The following is a 22,878-nucleotide window of genomic DNA, read 5'->3' on the forward strand; positions in this document are numbered from 1 at the left end:
CACAGCCTCGCACACGCAAAGATGCATAAAAGATTTACAGGCTCTCTTCTGCTACCGTGAAGTTATATCTGCACACACCTCCGTACACACCCACAGAGACCGAAAGTCCTTCTTTCACTAAAATGATTTCACTTGCACGCAAGAATTCACGAGCACAGAGCACAGAGCACAACACACACACACACACACACACACACACACACACCTGTCCTGGCAGATGCCATAGCTGTGTTCTCATGTCTGCCATCGGGAAGGTCAATCTGTTGTAAAGCTGTGACTGATTTAATACAACCGGCCAAGATCACAAACGCCGACACTGATTGAAAATAACTCAACAATGACAACAATCCTCCTGCTGTCCGCTCAATTATAATACTGTACTTTAATAGCAGGAAAAGGCGCATCCTGGTATGTCACTGCATTTTCTCAGCCAAGTTTTTAATACATTGTCAAGTAAATAAGCAATATAATGGCAGATACACAAGAGCAGCAGTGAAGCCAGACTTTTTATTACTTTTATTTATTTTATTTATATTTTTTAAATGGGGGTGCAATACAGCTGTCATGAAGACAAAAAAAAAAAAAAGCAGTGAAAATTATTGTGGCCAATAATTAAATCATGATTATCATGAATTTAAATGATTATTCATGCTTTTGAAATCTACACCAAATCAAATCTATGGCTCTATCGAATAGAGTGAGCGCCTGGGGAATAAAGCAACAGTCAGAGGGACTTACTAACTTTTGAAAGATGCTAGACCGTCGAAGTACTCAACTAAATATGCCACTGGTTGGTGGGGAGTGAATTTGAGAAAGAAATGGTTCCCAAAAAGCAAAGCAAAGGAAAAAAAAGCACTGGCATGCAACAAAATGTGGAATAATGATGATTTAATCTCAAATATCTGGTTTTACTAATCACTAAAAGTAGGGGTGCAACGATACACAAAATTCACGGTTCGGTTCGGTTCGATACTTTGGTGTCACGGTTCGATATTTTTTCGATACAAAAAAATGTTCATGCATTTTTAATTTGTCATTTATTAAAATTATAAATATATATTTTAACTCAAAAGTACAGTTTTTAAATTTAACCCTAACCCTTGTGCGTGTTTTTTTATTTTGACAGCGAATGCGCACCTGCGGACCACTTATGTGCAGCCCTGGTTATTTAGCTTGTCATATTGCAGCCACAGAAATTCTTTTGTCCATGAAACCATAAAGCTGCACTTTCTTTTTGCCTTATAGTCTGATTTGTCATAACTTCTCCGTTTTGTGGTAAGCTTTTCTTTGGCTGTCACTTCTTCACCCTGACCTGTCTTATTTGGCTCAGCAGAACTGAAATGCTTTTACACACGCACTCACATAAGCTCAGCGATTCTCTGCGTGATCAACCTCTCACATGTTTAAGCTTGCTGCAGGAGATTTCACTTGTCATGTTTGCATAGTAAGCTAACGATTAATAAGACGATGTCAGAGTAATTGGTGCACAAATTATCATCACTCACAGATCAGTACTGTCGCTCTCTATACACAGTTCGCACGATTGCAAAGTGAAAGCAAAAAAACAAGCGCAAATTCAAACGCGATTTCAATATGTCACATATTGACAGTGGCTCACCGATGCCAATGACATAATTACCCAGCTACATTTCTGAAAGAATGCAAAAGCATTGACATATATTTTTCCTTCCTACAATAGCCCGACGGGCAGGGAAGAGATAGATTTTGGTAGCCCGACTGAAAAAATCGCTAGCTTCGGGACGTCGGGCTAGCGATATTGCAAGCCCTGTATCTGATTGAGGAATCACTCATCTTTGGAAAAGAGAGTTTATTACAGAGAAATGGCTCTTTCCAAAATAAAAGCTATACTATCCGCTTCTTCTGGGCTATATTCTCAGCAGCATAAGGAGAATCATGTGCTAACAGCTGTCTAAATGACTCGGCTAAAGTTTGTAGCATGCATGCTTGTTGTTTTTGTCTTTGCACTAGGATGATGTCGGCGTAAATGTGCAGTCATATTCGTTGTGTTCCCACTAGTGCTTTCAGGTTAATCTCGTTGAAATGACCTTAACGCCACAACACGGCAAATCTCCGTTAACGAGCTACCGCCGATCGCTCCGTGCATGGGGCTAGACGGCCAACACGTTAACGAGCTAACTGCGCTAACACACTAGTTCACACCAATGTAATTGAGCATTGCACGGCACATCCAACATACTGTTTTACTTTAGTCCATGACTCGCTTACCTTCAGGGTCATACGTCACATGAAAACCAAAATAATTCCAAACGCCAGATCTGAATGAGGTTCAATTTGCTTGTTGCAAGTAGAGCTTAACTTCTGTCTTGCTAGCTTGCCCTGCGCTCTTCCTTCTGACTATGCTGTCTGTGTTGAGCGCTCAGTGGATCTGCGCTGGACAGTGCAGCCTAGGCGGAGTAGTCGAACACAGATTCACTGAGCGCTCAACACAGACAGCATCGTCAGAAGGAAAATTGATAAAATAAATTACAAATGTTGTATTGTTCGATACATATGCGTACCGAACCGAAAGCACTGTATCGAACGGTTCAATATCGATACAGATATCATTGCACCCCTAACTAAAAGCTAACACTATAAATAAATTCAACTCACTCCACAGGGTAAATAGTAATGCTCTTTTTGGGGGTCAGTCACTATAATTATTGATGATTTAGTATTGTTATTATGAATTATTTACTACTATTATTAATACTAATTATTACTCAGTATGGCTGCCATTGATTTAGAACAAAGTCACTAAAATGAATTTTAAAAACTTGTGCTACTGAAGTTAATCTTTTTTAAAATGTTAAAAGCTGCGTTTGAAAAGACTCAAAATGTGGTTCTTCTTTATGTAAAATTTAAATAGCTGCTCACTCATAAAACATGTTTATGTGGGAACAAAATCCATAGAATAAATAATTCTGAGGGAAAACAAACCCTTATTTAGTTTATTAGTATTTATATAGAACTTTTCAAAATAAAGTTATAAAGTAAACAAATAAATTCAAATGCACGCCAGATGAATCCATTATCAATTATAATCTCTGCCATAAGCTCATTCTCACATGGCCTCATTAGCAGGTGTTACGAAGTCGCCGTTTAAACTCTGAGCCCCTGCGCGGTCCACCGTCCGCCCTCACAGACACGCTATTGATGCCAGAATAGCAGCGCTGCTCCCATGTGACTATTTGTTAAGTCCACTCCTATCAAGAGAAAAGCCCACTCTTTAAAAGGACTACAGGATCATGGAAACATCGCAGCCCTCATTTCCCCAAACGCACCGGCGGAGTAGGCAGGCTTATGTATTCTTATGTCTAATTCAGGGAAATGTAAAAATGACCACTGTGATTCTGAAACCCTCAATGAAAGAAATGAGGGCAACAGTATTTACTCACATGACATCAGAGCATGCAGTCTGACAGATGCGACCACAAATGAGACGTGATAGGTTGGTTCAGGTATTTCTGTGTCTAATTCTGGGAACTGATTTGTGATTCTTGAGACAAGAGAGATGATACAGAAGCAGAACAAGGGACACCAGGGGCAACAATATTTACTTAGACTTCATTACGAGCACATGCACCCTTGCACACACGTACGTACGGGAGAGGGTTTAACCTAAACCAAACTCTGACCTCTCTGCACCCTCAGCTCCGTTACAGAAGCCAGCTTCTATCTTCACTCTGCATGCCAGCCAATAATGTCAACTACGAGCTCCTGTCAGGCTGTTTTTAAACACAAGGACAGAGACTCAATTACAGCAGAATGGCTTTTAGGAGTCACCCTCCATCCGGAGAGACACACACCTGCTAATGGTTGTCAGATTTGCAGGCAAAAGGGTCAAAGGTCAAACCAATCTGCGATCCGCAACAATAAGCAGCTTCCCTCGGCCTGCGCTGTGAACATCACTCGATTAGGACGACGTAAACACACCATCATGCAAGAGAAGCAGGCCAAACTAAACAATTGAGAATTTTAAAAAGCGAGCTTCTGATTTCATAAACACAAATTAAATTCAAGTACAGACTCTTTGCCATTTCAAGTGACTAGAAACATTAACAATAACACAGGTCAACAAAGGAAAAATCATGTAGTTGTTCTAAACCTGCAGCTGATTCGTCATCCCTAAGCAGGTTTGCGGAAACCTTTCCCCCCCAAATTAAAATCTCCTCATTTAGTGGATGAATTCGGAGATCCAGCAGCCTGTGGCCAAAAAAAGATCTTTCTGGTGTGACAGATGCATTTATCAACCCATTAACAAAAAATAAATAAAATTAAAAACGAAATAATCACATGTGTGCAAGCTGTCTGTCTGTGTCATACAACCATTTCTCTGCACCCAAATGCTCTCTGGCGAACATACAAAAGAACCCAAAATAACGCTGAGGGAGTGAGGGGGACATCAATCTGTGGAGGACCCTTGACTGTGTAATCCTAAACCTTCACCTTCCTCTTAATACCCATCATCCCCCCCTTTAATACCCACACATACCAGGACAGAACAGGGCCACAACAAATGGTCCCGACAAAGGGCAGAGTTCGGCCAGTAGCACTTGTGCACGCACACACAGATGGGTAGTAGTAGCACACACACACACACACACACACACACACACACACACACACACACACACACACACACACACACACACACACACACGATAGAAGACATACCCAAGGAAGACGCACAAGAATCAGGAGGAGATGTAAGTGGGGGGCTTTCCCCTCCTAAGTTGGCAAATTTGATCAGAAGGTCCACAGCCAAGGGTCTGTCAACCCCCATCTAAGCCCAGGGCTGAGACACTGCCGTGGCCTGCAGCCTGAGCCATCCGGCCACACTGGGGGGTTAGGCCTCATTTTAAAACGAGAGCGAGAGAAAGATGAGAGCCGGGCCAATCAATAAATACAGAGAACACATGAACATTCACTCTGGACACTCATCCAAACAGATGAAGGGAACGCAGGGGCGCGAGAGGAGGGTGGATTTACACTGTGGACAGAGTGGTGATCAGTGTACATGTTACAATTACAAAAATAAAAAGCCTCCTAAATCATGAGATGAAAGTGGAGTGCAAATGTGACGATTAAAATGGGGGTGGGAGTGCAAATGGCAATGCCCACAAATACACTAGAAACCCAGTTATAAATGCCAGCTGGCTTTTCTGGCTCGCTGCAGTCGGAAACTACCGAGAACTACTCGGCTTGCCTCCTGTTAACTTTAGGACTCTGTACAATTCAGTAAAACAGACACATTTGGTTCGTACTACTGCTGATCTGCTGCTTTTCCTTGACGAGCATACGATGCTCAAGTGCTGGAAAAACTGTCCTACAAAAATCCTATTTTAGATGCTATAAGATTTATACACACACACACACACACACACACACACACACACACACACACACACACACACACACTTATATACAAGTAAAACTGACAAAAAGTAAATTTCAAAGAATATCTTCCACAGCATGTTGCCTTATTATCAGCAGGCTGGTGCTGAAGCCACGCGCTCTCCAAACACACAAGCTGCTATATAAATAGAGTTGTGGTAGGATCATAGATACAAAGTAAACAAAACACTAAGATTGTGTGAAGTGGGATCTCCTGCTTCATCAGCAAGCCGAGGTACGTGTGTGTACACCGCACACTGACTGATGACCTTTTTGACGCACGTCTCTCTGTAGTGTACTGAAGTCCTACATCCAATTTGCTTACAGCCTCCTCGCCACACAGGACAACTTGAGAAGTTTTAGAAAACTTTGGAGGAAATTTTAGTTTCCAACAAACCTGCAAAGCATCTGAATCACTATTAGTATAAACACTCAGCTGACACATTATTAAGTACACCTTGATAAACCCAATGCAGTCTAATGAGACATACCACCAGTATAACCTTCTGTATAAAGGCTTATAATGTTCAGCAACTGTGTAAGGATAACTGTAGAGTAGTAAGGTATTTGATCCTGGCAAATGTATTTGTGTCACATTGTGATGCTTGGAGGTTGACTTCATACTTGGGTGGCTGTAGCTCAGGATGTAGGGACTTTACTAACTGAAAGGTGGGCCGTTCAATGCCTGGCTGCTCCCATCTGCATGTCTAAGTAAGATACAGAACCTCAAGTTGCTCCTCTGATGCGTTCATGAAAATGTGAATGTTAGAAAGCACCACTTAGGAAGAAAAAAGTGCTGGGGTGACTGAGGCGTGTTGTATAAAACGCTTTGAGTAGAGTAGAAAAGCGCTACATAAGAACAAGCCCATTTACCGCTGAACATACTAATTAGAGTAATAATTATTAATAATACTAATTAAGGAATAATCATTTCATTGAGGAGTAACTGCAACAGATAATCAGGTAAAAATCAGGTAACCAAGCGACTCTTCAATAACAGTAATTTATGTTTTTATGCTTTATTTTGATAGGACGGGTGGAAGAAGCCTGGGGCAGACGCGCATGACTCGCACCAGGCCTCGAGGACTGTTCGATATTCCGTGGCAAACGGGTCAGTCGACCAAACCTAATCTACACCCTGCCCTCTTCTCAACACTGAGGATACAGCCATCTACACAAAGTACCACAAACAGTATTAAATATGGGCATAGCTTCAGGATAAAAAACAAAAATAAAAATAAACCTGCATTTGAAATGAAAACACTCTTCAAGGCTTCAGAAACCAATCGCTGTAGCTACCTCCATCTTTTATACTGACCGTAACAAGGACTCGCCACCGTCAGTGTGAGCTCCATATGGGGGCAAAGGAGTCCCAGATTCAGATATAGATTGGGATGATGTCTGCTCAGCTCTTAATGGTAATCCTGTTAGCATGCTATGGATAATGGGCAACAAAAATGCTCCATTTCTGTGCGGACATGATGAAAATGTTTTGTTCATGAAGCACAAAAAACAAAAACAAAACATCTTTTATATACACATCAGTTGTTGTTAGACTTTTTCAAAAGCAAGGACAATTTCACATCCTTCCAGTCCCACCATTACAAAAGAGCTCCAGCTGCATCATTTTACTGTTACACCACTTATGCTTCACAGGTTTTTAATACAGCCTTGGTTAGATATGTATAATCCCATTATGTATGATGCGAACTCCCTTTTGCTTCAGGGACATTGGACATCAGTATCTGTATTCTCAATGTACCCAATCGAATCTGTTCTAGTGAAACCTTCTTACTTCCAGGCACCAGCAGAGTGATCAGCTTGAAGGTGTAGCATATAACTATCTTAATGTGACTCACTAATGGTGACATCTGTGTCAGCATTTTCTCCAACTAAATTTGGATTTCTGGCCCTCCTGTGATAAATAACTTTGAGGTTTCAGTTTTTATACAACAAATAAATCAACAAGAAAGGTTGTGAAAATAGCTGCTAGCTGTAAGTCTATTCCACATGATTAAATTAGGGCTTCTAAATCTAGCAACACGGGCAAGAGCAAAGCCTTCGAATAATGGAAATCTAGTCTACTCCTTACACGAGAATGGTGATGCTTCCCGGATTATGTAAAGCAAGCAGGAGGTACAAATGTAAATGAACCCATCTACCTCAGGCTGTTGATAAATACGAACTACAAGATATAAGCGGTGAAGTGTTGAGGGACAGAAACTCCCACCTGCAGCAGCAAATCCAATACACAACTTTAACAATGTAGCTCTGTCAGCTGAACAACAAGCATGACTGGAGGCCCAAACGGACTGACAAAATAACAAACACGCACAGTGAGTTACTGCCCTGCCCTCTATTAGGGAGCACAATGAGTGTGTAAGGGGATCTTAATGAAGGACTCCCCTGAGGCAAAGCCTGATGCCTCTGCTGAGGACTTGTACTGTTAGAGCTCATTAAATGAACATGAGTACTACCACTGACATAGTGGGAGAGTGTGAGTGTGTGTGTGCTCGTGTGTGTGTGGGGTGTTCAGTTACAATACCAGCTTTAGCTGTTTATGTCATGCAGTACACATGCATCTTTGCACCAATTTATTGAGCGTGCATGCCACTGTCATTCCATTTGTGTGTTGAAAGAAGTGCTTACACAATGAGACTTTAAATGGAGAGGGTTAGATTCAAGAGTGCCCGTGGCATTCTGTTATTGGAAAATACTTGCATAGTGTCACTGATATCACCGAAAATAAGGAAAGTCTCTTATTCTGACTAAATGAAATTGAAGATGTAATCATATTTGGGAGACAGAAAAGGGCACAGGGTGTGGGAGAAACAAAGACATTTGTAGAAACAAATGTGAGTCAGGATAAAGCAGAAAACAAATGACAAGTCAAAGAAAATAGGCCAGAGTAAGGAGTGTTGCACAGTGCTGAATATAATGTAGCTGTGCCCTCTTGTGGATGAACGTTGGACTGTTCTTTACACTTTTCAAAAGAAAGTAGGATAAACTTGTATTTAATCAGTCTCAGTGTATTTGGTGCCTTTTATAGATCCAGATACTGCTCTAAAAACAAAGCTTTACAGCTAAAACGCTCGAGGTCCACATAGCCTTTAAAGTCAGCAGTGTGTTTGTGTACTCACCTCCCTACCCTTGTGTGTAACCAGGGCAGCAAGTGGCTTGGCGTAAAAGCGGCTGTAGCTGAATCCCAGGCAACCGTACATACTGTTAGCAGTCAGCTTCAGAGCCTTCTGACGGATGTCGTACTGAGGGACAAAAATATTCCAATGGGAAAACCGGCTAAAATGAGTGCAGCGCAGCAAAATATTCAACAACAGATTTAATTAATCCGATATGATATGGTGTGGCGCTTTCCATCAGTCTCATCTAAGTTTCTGCCATTTCTTAGGTACACTGTTTTATACACTGCACTGATTTTTATATATTATTACATATTGTTTTTCATTTATTGAGTATGTGTGCAACTTTAGCCGTCTTTCCATTAGTACCTACTCGGATCGACTTGCCAGGGCTTGACTCGGATAGTCTGGTTTTGCATAACAATTGAATACCACCCAATGTGCTTGGTTGTTGTTATAGCAACACGTCTGAGCATCCCGTGACGTAATTAGTATGCGACACGAACGCTATAACAAAGGTGGACATCGAGGCGACGATAAACCTGCTGCTCCGTCTGTGACTTTTCGTCCGACTTGGGGACCACGGCGTTGTTTCTTGTAGCCATTTCCCTCGTTGCTGGGGTGGTTTTGAATTTCGTAAACAAGACGCCACTGATTGGCTGATCAGTGGCGTCTTGTTTACAAGTCTGATGACGTCACATTTCAGTACCTGCTCGTAGGGCTGCTCGATTATGGCAAAAATGATAATCACGATTATTTTCACTGAAATTGAGATCACGATTATTTGACGATATTTATTTAACCCTTTAAGACCTACTATGGAACCAAGTCCACCAGAGCTTATATTTTTTTTTTTTTTTTTTTACATGCTGTAGTGCCATTTGTGGGAGCATTTCAAGTTGCTATACATCAATACAACTGTTATAGCCCATATTTTAATAATATGTATGCATTAAGTCCATAGTAATTACATAAATTGCAAAAAAGTGCAATAAACTACAAAAAAAATTGAAAATCGCTTTTGTTTTGTTTACATATATTTCTACTTGGAGAAATTTAAGAGGTTTATCCCTCAAAACTTTAAATACAATAAAGTTGCAAAAAATAGTTTCCCACCACAGGAAATTTATTTTGAGTGTCTTCATAGTTTTATTTTGGAGATACACCAATTTTTATATACTGCAGGAAAAACAAAAAACAATCCTATGATGCAAATTTGCAAAGAAAACAGCATGTGCCTCATTTCACTGTGGGAAGTGTTACGAACAGCTGATAGGAACGGCAAAGCGTGTTTCTGGAATATTATGTTTTTGTTCCTGCAAGCGCTTTTTATGCAATTTTTGCAAAGCTATATGTGGAAGGAAACCGTGACCGAGGACAAGCTGATGGCATAAGATGTAAGTACAACTCCTCCGGTTTCATATGCAAAACAAATTATTGCGCTAGCTTACACGGTTCAGGTTCTACAGGGATTTAAAAATAGTTACGCAAAACGGAGCGTGCTGCTCTGACCGGCTTTAAAAGGTTAACAATGACTTTAAAAAAATAATATAAAATGGTGTGCAACACCACTGAAGTTTTTTTTTTTTTTTTTTTTAAACTCTCTTTTCAACCAACGGCAGTCACTCTCCAAATAACTTCTGCTTAGCTTTCCGAGCTTCCCTCGGGTCTTCTTAATCAGCGGTCTCCAACCTTTTTTGCGCCACGGACCGGTTTTCACGGACCGGCCTTTAAGGTGTCGCGGATAAATGAGGGAGGGGCTAATAATCGGCTCAGTCATTTTTAATGATCGTTGAAAGCCCAGATCGTAATCGTGATTAAAATTCGATTAATTGAGCAGCCCTACCTGCTCGGATCGCTTTGGAGCCCTTGTCAGAGCAGGGGGTACCAGGTACTATGACCTAATGGAAAACCGTGGTGAGTCAATCCGAGTAGGTACCAATGGAAAAAAGACTTTTCATTCACGAAAGACGTCACATGCAATAACAATAAAGCTTCTCTGTTCTATTCTGACACCAGCTCACAAATACCACCCCTACCGCTAGTGTGTGTTCACGTGTGTACCTGCAGGTAGAGATCTGGGTTGATGTCTTGCTGTTTCATGAGCCCTTTGACCTGCTTACGCCGTTCAACCAGCTTCCTGATTTCCTTGGGCAGGATTCCCATTTCTAGGTTAGGATCTGGAATCTCGGGAATTTCCTCTGGGTCATCCACCTGTTCCCATGAAAACACAAGTCAAAAGTGTGTAAATGAATTGAATCTCGAATCCGAAGCATTTAGCATTAACGTAGCTGGACAACAGGCTCAACCTATAAACACAACTTGTGACCAGTTTTTGAACACTACCTCTTTCTTCTTCTGGGAGTTCTGAGCCTCCCTCTGCACGGTGGTGAAGCAGATGTTGAACTCTTGGATGATTGAAGGATACAGACTGTTGAAGTCAAGCAGCAGCACAAACTTATCATAGAAACCTAAAAATGAGAAGAAGAGAGTTAAAATAATTGCGTAAACATGAAAAAACAAGGTGAGTAAATACATTTTTTTAGACATGCCCAGTGCTTACCAACTTTAGGATCCAGCACCAAACCTCCAGCATAGGCTGCCTTCTTCTTCCTCTTGCCTTTGCCTGCATCCACATCATCTTCGCCTTCAGCCTGGAAAAAAAAAGAAAAAAATAGAAGGAGCTTTATTTCAATTAACTAATTTGGAAAAAACAAAAATTCAGCTGCGTGTGTTATTTGGCTGCATCTTCACCGTCTCGAGCTGTGCTTTTTTGAAAGAAGGTTTGTCAGGGACGATGTAGTCTTTCTCGTGGAAGGCATGAAGCAGCAGGAACTCGTTCCTCTCAGAGCGGCCTCCCATCAGAGTACGAGACTGCAGAGACAAAGCAGGGAGAAAAACTCATTTTCCAGGACATTTTCTGTCACATACGGCGATTAGAGCTTCCAGAACAAGATGTGAAAAAAGGATTTATTTTTTTTTGCCTCAAAGAAAATGGGAAAACATGTTGGTTTGGACTTGAAACAAGTCGGTTAAAAACACGAATGAATGAAGGCAGAAGTTTGAAAGAATAATAGTTTTGTGAAGTAAAACTGATGTCTTTGTCAGACAAGTGTGAGTGGATTGTGACAGCATTTTTAGTTGTTTTTACTGATATCAGCATTATAAAAATTTTAAAAAGTAGATAAAAGATTGGAGAAAAACCCGTCAACCCATGTTACGAGTGCTGACATTGTATAATCTGCCCACCAGAGGGCACACTGCAACTTCCCTGTTGGAAACACACACATTTGGACCGAAGAGCTGATCCAAGCAGAGCTGAGTAAAACGGAAATGAGTAAATAAACAAGTAAAAATAACAAACGTTGGGAGTGGGAAGTCTGTTTACTGTATTGTGTGTCCAAAAGACAAAAGGAAAAAAAAAATTATATATTAGCCGATAAATTCGAATGTCATATTTTTAATCGCTCTTAAAAAAAAGCTAAAATATTGGATATCAGTTGGTCTATAGTCACTGTAAATCTGCCTCAACTCAATAATCAGAAAGGCAGAAAGACTACGGTGTGATCGCCCTGAAATACATGTTTGCTATTTTAGCTGAATCAAGCTGGATACCAAAGGTCATGTAATTCTGTTATTGGTACTAAATGCTAAATTTATGATATCAAGAAACTCGTAAAAAATGAATTAATTGAAAACTCAGTGAAACAGTTATCATTTCCAACACAAATATGTAAAACTGTAGCTCCTGAAACCAACTGCTTTAAAATACGACCCTACAATTAAATTTTATGCTTTTTGAAATGAGTACTCTGTTTGAATAAAGCTGCTTTCAACATCTCACCTGTTGCCTTTGCAGAAAATACCAAGATACAGAAAGCACATGACAATCCAGCATAAAAATATCAACATCTTACCCAGACCCACAGCACACAGCCCTGACATTAACGCCATGCAGACTCATAACGATACAGCTTAAATGACTGTGGCTGTTCCCATACAGTGCTACTGACATGACCCACTTCAGTAGCTTATCTAATTTTGGTGTTTTTTGTCCATAAAGCCAGCGTCACCTTCAGCCTGCTTACTAAATAATTATCTGCATTTGTCTTGATGCACACTCAATCATATACTGTAGGTAAGGAAATCTCAAAAAAGTTGATTGTTTATCTTGACTGTGTTTTCAGTGGGAGAAACGCTTCGACACTCATCCAAGTGACTTCTACAGATCAGTCTTGAGGTCTTCTATCAGTGGTGCTGGGTTCATTCATTATGCAAATGCATTGTTTATAAGGTTGGAGAAACCTGCAGTCAGCTGAAACTGAAGATGAACAGAATCATCTTTTTGGAAATTGGCTGAATTGCATCACTTTTAAAAATATGGAGTCCAAGGAATAAACAATAAGTGTGGAAACGTGTGTGAGAAACCTAAAACCAAAATGTCAGATGATGATATTGCTATTGTGGCTTAGACTTGTTATGCTTTTCTTGATCAGCTGAGAGAGACTGCATTACTAGAACCCTTACTTCAGCGTCTCGGTGAAGTTAAATCCCGGTTGGCCTCAAACTTCCTTAACTTCAATGAGAACAAAACCGAAGTGATAATTTTTGGACCAAGTGGCAATCCCAGCACCTCCCATTTTAACCTGCACAGTCTTTAGCCTTTTATTAAATTGCATGCCAAAAATATTGGGGTTATATTTGACAGCAATTTCACCTTTGAAAAACAGATTAGCTCAGTTGTACAGTGGTCTTTCTTCAAACTGAGGCTGTTATCTAAGGTGAGATCATTTTTTGGCGATTCATGCTTTTATTACATCCCAGCTGCACTAATGCAACTCCGCTGGAGTTAGCCAGACCTGCCTGACAAGACTGCAGTTGGTCCAGAATGCTGCAGCTCATCTTCTGACACGTACTAAAAGATGTGAACATATTTCCCTGGTGCTTGCCTCTCTTCATTGGCTCCCTCACCACTTCAGAATTACTTTAAAAAAAATTTATTGTTGACTTACAAAGCCCTGAATGGACAGGCTCCCAGGTATTTGTCTGACCTCTTGCAGCCTTATGCACCCTTTAGGTCTCTTAGATCAAGGGGTCTTTTGCTTTTAGCCATACCGAGGTCGAGGCTGGTTCACAGAGGCGATCGAGCATTTGCAATCGTAGCGCCTAAGCTGTGGATTAATTTACCCCTACACATCAGACAGGCTCCTGCTGTCAATCTTTTTCAATCTTATCTTAAAAAACTTTTTTATTTACTGGCTTTTAATACAGCATGAGAGTTATTTGTTAATTCATATTTGATGTTTGGTATCAATATTATAGGTTATTTTAATAGGTATTTTGTATTCTTGTACAGCACTTTGGTCAATGTTCCTGTTATAATTAAATGTGCTATATCAGGGGTGGCCAACCCGCGGCTCTTTGCCTGGTTTCATGCGGCTCTTACGTTCATATCAAAGTATATGTTTGTGTTTTGATTTTTTTTTATGTTGTTGTTTTAAAATGTGCGCGTTCGCTTCGCTTGAGTTCAATACGGTATTTTCATCAAATGCGCATGTGTGTGAGATGAAAATACCGCAAAGTTTCCCAGTAGGAGCAAGTTCGCCCTTAAAATGGCAGGAAAAAAATGCACAGCAAAAAGAAAATATGAAGATGAACACAGGACGTTTTTAACAGAGTGGGAGAGTTTATATTTTTTTGTTGAACGCAATGGTAAGCCATTCTGCCTTATATGTCAGACGTCATTAGCGCATTTCAAAGCTTCAAATCTTCAGCGCCACTTCAGCTCACTCCATGCTAACATCGACCAGGAATTTCCAAAAGGGACTGAACTTCGCAAGCACGAGTTGGCCACTTTGAAAAGTCAGGCAGAAAAGCAGATACAGTTTTTCCAAAAATTTACGAAGCGGTCAGAGACCATAACGCTCGCATCCTATCAGCTGGCTTGGAACATTGCACGGGCTAAAAAGCCATACAATGAAGGGGAGTTCGTTAAAAAATGCCTCAGTGATGTTGTTGAAATCTTGTCTCCTGAAAACGACAAATTAAAACGCATGGTATCAGACGTCCAACTGTCCCGCCACACTGTTGAACACAGAATATCGGACATTAACACGGCTATTGAATCACAGTTGCACTCTGACCTTCAAGCATGTGAGTATTTTAGTGTCGCATTGGATGAGAGTTGTGATATACAAGACAAGCCTCAGTTGGCAATATTTGCACGGTCTGTTTCAAACGATTGTGTGATCAAAGAAGAACTCCTGGATATTGTGCCATTAAAAGACAGAACCCGTGGCATAGATGTGAAAGAAACCATGATGGCTGCATTTGAAAAAGCAAATCTGCCCATAACGAAATTAACTGCAATAGCCACGGATGGAGCACCAGCCATGATGGGATCTGTGAACGGGCTTGTGGGGCTGTGCAAAGCTGACCAAACTATTCCTGACTTTTGGAATTTCCACTGGACAGACTGAACCTGACCCTGCAGGGTAAGTTAAAAATGCTCCCTGACCTAGTGCAAAGTGTGTTTGCGTTTGTCAACAAACTGAAGCTGTTCAAGACACATATTCAAAAGGGAGATTTAACGCATTTTCCCACTCTGCTAAAAGCCAGCGGGCAAGTCGCCAGTGCTGCCCTGAGTAAGCAAAGAGCCAGATATGCAACGCTGATTGAAAACTTGCACGAAAGCAAAAGTAAATGCTATTGTAGATTATTATATTCTTGTTTGTGGACTTGGTTGAACTGAGAGTTTGTGTGTGTGAGACAGTGCACACAATGTTCATTGTTGAAAATGACTGGCCTGTGGTTTTAGTACTGTAGGAGTCCATTTCTGTCATTATCATGTTGGTGTGTGACATTTACAATAAATCTGGCTGAGCAGAGATGTGTGTGTGTGTGTGTGTGTGTGTGTGTGTGTGTGTGTGTGTGTGTGTGTGAGAGAGAGAGAGAGAGAGAGAGGGAGGAAAGGATGGGTGATGTTCATGTGTGCCCATGCGTATGATGTGGCTCTTTGCGGTAACACAGTAAAAAAAAAGTGGCTCTTGGTCTCTGACTGGTTGGCCACCCCTGTGCTATATGAATAAATAAAATAATAAATAAATAATTATAAGTATGTGACTAATTGACTGTTAATACTCTGGTATGCTGCAAACTGTCAATTTGAGTTTTGTGGCTCAGCCAAACTATAAGATCATTGTGCATGTTAAATTATGTTAAAGAAAGAGCAGCATTGTCGGCATTACCATGACGTTTCCAGCAATACTGGTGATCTGCAGGGCGAGTGGCAGCACGTTGAGCTCACACATGATCAGGAGGATCAACTTGGCGTCTGTCCATGTCAACTCCAACAGGTACAGGAGGTGAGGAGAGTCACTGACACACATATTCATATATATATATATATATATTAATGTACACATATTATTTCCCACATTGATTTGTGAGCGAAGAAATAACATGTAGAAACTTTATAGATGAATAATACAAAAGAAATGACTTGTACTTCTTATCCTGTGTTTTTGGTGAAATTACCCTTTACATGTATTTACCTGTAGAGGTTTTTAATGTCTTCTTGTGGGACTGTGATTCTTTCCGTCTTCAGCACCTGAGCAGTGAGTTCAGTCAGATGATAACTTTTACAGCGAATCAGCTCTTTGGCTGAGATCTCCACGTCACAAACCAGACGGCCACAGGTGGCGTTCTTCTCTGCAAAGGCACTACGACCCTGCGGATTCAAAAGCACCAGCACGACAGAACATAAAGCTTCTTTTTTTCTTTTTTCTTTCTTTCTAGTACATTTGAAGAAAACATTCTCAGCAAATTTGTTTCCTTACCCCTAATTTGGGCATATTGGACCTCCTGAGGCGTCCAATTTTTGACCAATGGGGAACCTTACACACATTGATGCGCTGGAGAAGAACTTCCAAGTCAAATCCAAAGATGTCATGACCCTACAGAAAACAAACATGTACAGTGTTTTTAGCCAGAGACAAAACAATAACTTTAAACCCAATTAAAAATCATTATCATAATCTCAACGTCTCCTACTCACCACCAGCACATCAGGGTCAATCTTGTGCATCTTGGCCAGGAAGAAGCCGAGCAGAGTCCTCTCTGTAGAAGCGATCTCCACCTTCCCATTCTAACAGAGAGAGTCACACCGTCAGTGTCTTCACTAAAATACAGCACCCTGCTTCTTCTATTCAAGTTCCATGTAAAGCAGCAAAATTAACTGAATTTTAATCACATTCACTATTTTGGCTTCCCAGACTTCAATGAGTGATACTGGAAATGCGTGCTACACAAATAAAACAAAAAGCAAATCAAGCGCTCCCTAAATAACCACGGATACGCTTGTGTTTGCCAGTCACAGCTGTTCCCTGCATTGTGCAGAATGAAATTTCCTAAACGCGCTCAATAGCAGCGATGCGCTACTGATAACAGACCATCGATAGAAAAATAAAAAATTAAAACAAATAACTGGCACAGCAGAAGGTGAAGCTTGTTCTAGTAAAGTCCAGTATGATGAATGGAGCAAAAACAAGAGGAACTCCAATGCTTGCTAATATGAATTGTCAAAATCAACTAAGACATCCGTAAGTGTCCAATGAACATGGTGATTAACAAAAGGAAAACTGTTAACATGCTGGACAAAAAAGAAGCATGTTGCACCCAGTTGTGCAAATATTCGTCCGAAGTGACCTGTACTGTATATTAACAGAGGAAAAATAGACAGGAATGTCCCACAGGCAGAGTACGGACAACATCCAGAAGATGATGAATCCCAGATTTGTGCACTAAACGTTAGTATGCATGTTTAAAGCTGCAGTTTATGAATGAGTGCCAACACGCTGAGGTTTACATCTGGATACGCGCTCACCTTCTTTCTCACAGCCTCGTTGAAATCATAAGGAAAGATGCAGTCAGCTGGTCTACTGATAACTGAGAAGACAAATAATAAAATGACAAGCCCACTCATTTAGTCTTTGGTTTTACTTCTTAAATGACATTTTGTTTTACACGTTAAGGCTGGGGATTGTTAAAATAAACAGCAATAAATAACTATGCATACAAAGACTACATTCTCATGTGCGACGCCATGAAAAAACTCACCGCAGAAATGAGTCTGGTACGGAGGCTGAGGAGGAGATTTATCCATGTGGAAGCGATAGTGTATAAGCGCAGCTAGAGACACAATCTGCAGGGGAAAATGACTGCATTGAGTCCTCACTTCTTTAGTATTTCAGTCTGTTTGCAAAAAGCATAAAATCGCAGTATCCGGCAGGATATTTGATCGTGTGTGTTCTGACCTCATTTTGGTGAGTTTTAGGGTTCTGGACAGTCTTGAGACTGATGGACATGACAGTGAGTGGTGGAGGTGGGAGATCTTTGACGACTGTGATTAAATCACTCCTCAGAGAGAGCGCCTCCACCTTACACCAGCTGACCGGCTGGTTCATTAGCTCTAACATTGACACAGTGAAGTTTAGAGACTAAGTTTAACATGTCATCTGAATTTTTTTGCAAAATTCCAACAGATAAAGTTAAACTTAGTAAAAGTCTACATCTCCTACTCACGTGGTGACTTGATATCCAACCAGCAAGGGCCTTTAATCTTCCTGCTGAGGAGAAAGTGCTCCAGACTGGATGTGTTGGTTCCAAAAATGTGGGAAAAGGTCGCCCCCTTGAGGTCAGAAGGCAGCGAGGGGAACTCAGCCTGCGAAACAATATTTCCCAAAGGATTAAAGCTTATCTAAACATAAAGAGCTGGATAAAGCGAGGACAATGAGGGAATAGCATATATACAAGTCTGCTCACAGAATATCTGACTTCCAGGTACTCGCACTGAGTGGGCACGTCAGGAATTTCAAACGCATAGTTCTTCTCCACTTTCTGTAGGACAAGAAAAAGAAATCAAACAAGCTAAAAACATGACTACATTCACACTTTACAGTCTAATCAGACCTTGGACTTGAACTTCATGATCTTAAACTTCTCAGAGAGCTCGTTGAACTCTTGGTACACATCCATCATCCCTACTGGAGTGTTGGACACCTCCCCGGTCCTGGGGTTTGTCTTCTGTTAAATGCAATACAAACACTAATTAGACTTTTAATCAGTAGATATTTCTGTATAAAACTTACATCTCACTTTTTAGATTCCAACAAATATAGTTCCATATATTCAATTGCTAATATTGTGTAGTGGAAAACAAATATAAATACTACTTAACTCAATCATAGTTAAACAACACAATCACATAGCTTTCTACTTTCACAGGTAATTCATTTTTCGACAGATGAAACTTACATATTCGCGAGGTAGGAGGTACATGGTCCGCTCAATGTTCTTGATGCTAACACAGCAGCTGACATGAGACTTTGCAGACTCAATCCACACTTTTCCAAACAGGTACACCACACCTTTCATTTAAATTCACAATTCATGATTTTTTAAAAAACAGTAAACGTAACCGCATTGTATTTTATCCTCACAGTGGGTGAAAATGGGACCCACCTGGTTGGTTGTATGGGTCTTCGAAAGCATCCAACCAATAAAAGCGGAAAACCTGCTCCCCGTCCGGGCCCTCCACCAGAGGAAGTTGGCTGGAATCGACCTGCACCTCGGCCGGAGCGTCGTTACCTCCGCCCTCCTCCTCTTGTCCCCAAGAGCTTCCAATTCTGCTGGACCTTGACAAGGAACACAGCAAAGAAACTGCTAAAAACCCATCTGCTCATATGTGAACTATTCCAGTTTAAGAACATAATTAGTTCTGTGGGTCATGCTAACTGCACCTGCAATCATCAAACTGACTGCACAACGCAGTCAATATATAATCAGGCAACACAAGACTCCCACGTTTTTAAAAGAAAGTGTGAACAACTTTAAATGCTGCTCACTTGCTGGGGAATTCATTTTTGACTTCCTGCAAGTTAACAACACAACAAGACGGCTTAGATCTTTATTTTTAATCTGGAGTTACTCAAAGCTACAATCATTTCAGACCTTAATGAGTCCAGCAATGTTTTGTGGGGGATTGACTGCAGGTGTGACACAGAAGAGTGACATGTTTTGTCTTCTTCTTTAATGTATGGAGCCCTGCTGTTTGACCCAGATACATTTGTGAACCACTGAAGTGAACTGAATTGCAGTCATTTTCATAATAGCCCAATGCAATAATCAGCCATCGCATTTAGCTTTTCGAATTCCTTTAGAAACACCGGCATGTGCAGGTAAAACACGGGAGGAACAGATGCCACAGGAGTAAACACCTGTTTAAATGGCATTTAAATTGACTCACATAAGCACCGGGTTAATTTTGCTATATGCATTTTATATTTTCCTTGTCCTTGCTTCGTTTCCTCGGGACTGAAAGACAGCAATTTTAGCACAACCCATAGAACTACAACTATGGGAAATAAAATGAGGCTGAACTAAAGGCATGAAAAACTCACATGAGGACTGGATCCTGAGGTTCAGCTTTGGCCTCAACTTTGACTGCAGTCACTGCTGCTACTTCATGTTTAGACTCCGCATCGTCTTTCACTACAGGGGCCTCCTCCTCAAGGCCAACCTCCATCGGTTCATCAAAGTCCATCTCATCAAATGCCATGGCATCATTCACTGAGGAACATGTTAAAATGTAAAGTTAGTGCATAAACTTTTCACAAAGCAAAAAAAAAAAAAAAAAAAAAGGCAAGAGATTAGAAACTATCTTCATTACCTTCTTCTTCGTTCTTGTCTTCTTCATTCAGCTCTTCCACTTTTACCTTCTGCTTTGCCACAAGAGAAGCAGATGTGGACGAAGGAGGACGGACTGATGACCTGGGGGCAGAGTGTGATGGTGGCGTTCGAATCACTTTTGCCTTTACCCCAGCAGCTGAGGGTGAGTCCTGCTATCAAAGGGATGATGATTCGTTATAATTTCAGGTAAGCCACTTTATAAACATGTCTAAAGAGCTAATCAATATGCTTTGATTAGGAGGGTGGAGTGAGTTACCTTTGGCAACTGAGGTTTGATAGAGAAGGGATTCATGGGTGATCCCACAGATTTCTTTTTCTTTAGAGTCACCACAGGTGGCGGGGTCAGAAGAGCTGGTTTCTGGAAAGACGGAGCATATTTTAAAGCCATATTAACAAAGGCTAAGACACCAAAAGAAAGAAATTACAGCCTTTAAAAGAAAAAAAAAGTAGAAGGGAATATGTCATCATGCCCAAACAGGAGAAAAGTAAAAAAATGGTGAGAAAAGAAACATAATAAAACATTGCAGATTTTAGAATAGTATGTGTAATCACAAGTGTGGTTAATAGATGAAAACGCCTTGCTACAGACTACTGTCACATGTTTAAATGAAGAATTACCAACCTCAGAGTGCAGGTCCTGTAAGATATCCCCTAACAGGTCATCTTTGGACAGATCCACATCTTTCTGTAAGAGACAAAAGTACAAAAACATCTGACAAATGCATAACGACAAAAAATAAAAATAAAAAATAAAAATAAAAAAGCTGGATGTTGTTAAGCTTTACATTGACTGGAATATCCAAAGCACCATGCAGGCACAGAAATCATTACATGTAGACTGCACGGGGCATTTTTCACAGAAGCAAATCAAAGATGCTAACAAACACATACCTCAGCAGGCCTCTTGACGTTGCTGTTCATGAATAGGCTCTTAATGCTGTTGGGTTTGGCTACGACAGATTTCTTCACATTCTTCCTTGAGTCAGCTCCTTTGGCGCCTCCTTTTCCTGATAAAACAAACAAAACCTATTCATGCACCTGATCTGGACAACTTACTCCAGAAAATGTAATCAACTCCTTGTGTTTACCCCTTTTGTCTTCCACTACATCATCATCCAAATCATCGTCAAAGATTTCTCGTCCATCCTCCACGTATCCTGTTCCATCTGGCAAAAAAAGAAAAAGAAAAAAAAAGGAGAGGTAATAAAACAATTGTGACGTTGGCACAGTATAAATATTCCTACAGCAGGCTGAGGTAACTGACACTAACCATCATCAATAATCCAGTCATCCTCTTGCCTCTCTCGTACCATCTTTGAGTACTCATCCTCGTCCACCTCCTCATACACACTGCTGAACTCCTTCACCTGAAAAACACAACACTGGTTAAAACACAGGTGTACTACTGTGAAATGACACCTGCATACAGCATCCTAGGATAGAGAAAAGCATGAATCATTTTAATGAGTGAAAAACAGATGCTGTAAAAGGAAGTATGGAGAGACTTAACCAGCTTTGTTTATTAAGCCACAGTTAAAACAGGTGTTTGATGCAATTTAACACATTCTTCACACACCTTAAACCAGGAACCAGTGATATGGCTGCCTTTCATACCTCATACTTGATCTTCTCTCCCATCTTAGCCTTTTTGAGCTGTTCCAGTGCGGACTTCCTCCCCACCTTCTCCCGTTTCTCCCGTCTGGAGCGAGTCTTCGCCAAACCACAGGCTTCACTTCCATCGTCTGAGGAGAGGGTCAAGACAACGCAGTATGAGGAAGGGCCATTTGACTCGTTTCTTCAAACATATAATACACACATGCCAGATCGACCTGACCCCTGTTTCTTTTACCATTCAATTTAAACGTCTGCAGACTTACTGGTGGTCATTATATAGATTTTTGTCGTTCTCGAAGCGCCACAGAAGTTAACAGACCTTTGGATCAACGCTCTTCTGGTAGCTACCTTCATGTCCTCCTGCTTGAACCTTAATAATACTCCTTTTACAGTGGAAAACGCTGGCAAGCAGACAACGGTGGGCACTTTGGGTGTTAATGAGCGAAGCCTGATAGCAGGCGTATTAACATAATCTGAACTAGCTAACGTGTCAGCTAGCTTCTTCGCTTTGCCACCGCAATGTCGCCAAAAGTCAACAAAAACAGAAGTGCGAGGTCCAAAACTCACCGCCGTCCGGAGCGTCCATGTCTTTCTCAGGGTTTGACACTGGAGCCATGGGGAGAAGTGGGGGTTTTGTCTTATTTATTCGTACGGTTATGGCAGGTCAACACAACAACAGAACAGCTCGCGCCAAATCGTCTTCCCGGGGAAAGTCATATGTCGGAAGTGACGACAGAGCGCCCAACCAATAAACTGGCACGCTATCTCACCTCTGTCCGCAAGGTGGCAGTGTTGTACAATCCCTACGGGCTGCGCCCTATCTTCTCCCCTTTTTACCTGATTACATTTATCTGGCAGGTAAGTGTGTGTGATTACTGAGGTCTGGCGCGATGTGGCAAACAGAGCATGCGCTGAAAATATATTCACAATTTCGACCGTTTTCAGAATTTACACAGAAACC

The 22,878-nt window shown here is 41.0% G+C and overlaps 1 protein-coding gene across 2 annotated transcripts in view; it reads right to left on the minus strand.

The window, feature by feature from the left end:
* Nucleotides 1-22,643, minus strand: part of pola1 (polymerase (DNA directed), alpha 1) — a 71,914-nt gene extending 49,271 nt beyond the window's left edge. Inside the window, exons 1-26 of one of the 2 annotated variants that reach the window (XM_085418571.1) lie at nucleotides 22,485-22,643; nucleotides 21,918-22,045; nucleotides 21,574-21,670; nucleotides 21,392-21,469; nucleotides 21,195-21,310; nucleotides 20,926-20,988; nucleotides 20,560-20,661; nucleotides 20,284-20,452; nucleotides 20,015-20,183; nucleotides 19,077-19,249; nucleotides 18,870-18,982; nucleotides 18,525-18,638; nucleotides 18,378-18,452; nucleotides 18,138-18,276; nucleotides 17,870-18,024; nucleotides 17,673-17,757; nucleotides 17,440-17,501; nucleotides 16,612-16,701; nucleotides 16,394-16,510; nucleotides 16,109-16,284; nucleotides 15,803-15,932; nucleotides 11,310-11,429; nucleotides 11,119-11,209; nucleotides 10,902-11,026; nucleotides 10,620-10,769; nucleotides 8,559-8,681 (exon numbers count right to left, since the gene is read on the minus strand). In XM_085418571.1, the coding sequence (XP_085274697.1) occupies nucleotides 8,559-8,681; nucleotides 10,620-10,769; nucleotides 10,902-11,026; nucleotides 11,119-11,209; nucleotides 11,310-11,429; nucleotides 15,803-15,932; nucleotides 16,109-16,284; nucleotides 16,394-16,510; nucleotides 16,612-16,701; nucleotides 17,440-17,501; nucleotides 17,673-17,757; nucleotides 17,870-18,024; nucleotides 18,138-18,276; nucleotides 18,378-18,452; nucleotides 18,525-18,638; nucleotides 18,870-18,982; nucleotides 19,077-19,249; nucleotides 20,015-20,183; nucleotides 20,284-20,452; nucleotides 20,560-20,661; nucleotides 20,926-20,988; nucleotides 21,195-21,310; nucleotides 21,392-21,469; nucleotides 21,574-21,670; nucleotides 21,918-22,045; nucleotides 22,485-22,533 (3,009 nt within the window). In that variant the 5' untranslated portion in view covers nucleotides 22,534-22,643. Of the gene's footprint in view, nucleotides 1-8,558; nucleotides 8,682-10,619; nucleotides 10,770-10,901; nucleotides 11,027-11,118; nucleotides 11,210-11,309; nucleotides 11,430-15,802; nucleotides 15,933-16,108; nucleotides 16,285-16,393; nucleotides 16,511-16,611; nucleotides 16,702-17,439; nucleotides 17,502-17,672; nucleotides 17,758-17,869; nucleotides 18,025-18,137; nucleotides 18,277-18,377; nucleotides 18,453-18,524; nucleotides 18,639-18,869; nucleotides 18,983-19,076; nucleotides 19,250-20,014; nucleotides 20,184-20,283; nucleotides 20,456-20,559; nucleotides 20,662-20,925; nucleotides 20,989-21,194; nucleotides 21,311-21,391; nucleotides 21,470-21,573; nucleotides 21,671-21,917; nucleotides 22,046-22,484 lie in introns of both variants that reach the window. The other variant, XM_085418570.1, reaches the window with a different exon arrangement.
* Between the last annotated feature and the right edge of the window lie 235 nt (nucleotides 22,644-22,878).

This window comes from Rhamphochromis longiceps, linkage group LG9, assembly GCF_057381845.1.
Source record: "Rhamphochromis longiceps isolate RC_006_pf linkage group LG9, R_longiceps_female_GT1.1, whole genome shotgun sequence".
NCBI classification, from domain to species: domain Eukaryota; kingdom Metazoa; phylum Chordata; class Actinopteri; order Cichliformes; family Cichlidae; genus Rhamphochromis; species Rhamphochromis longiceps.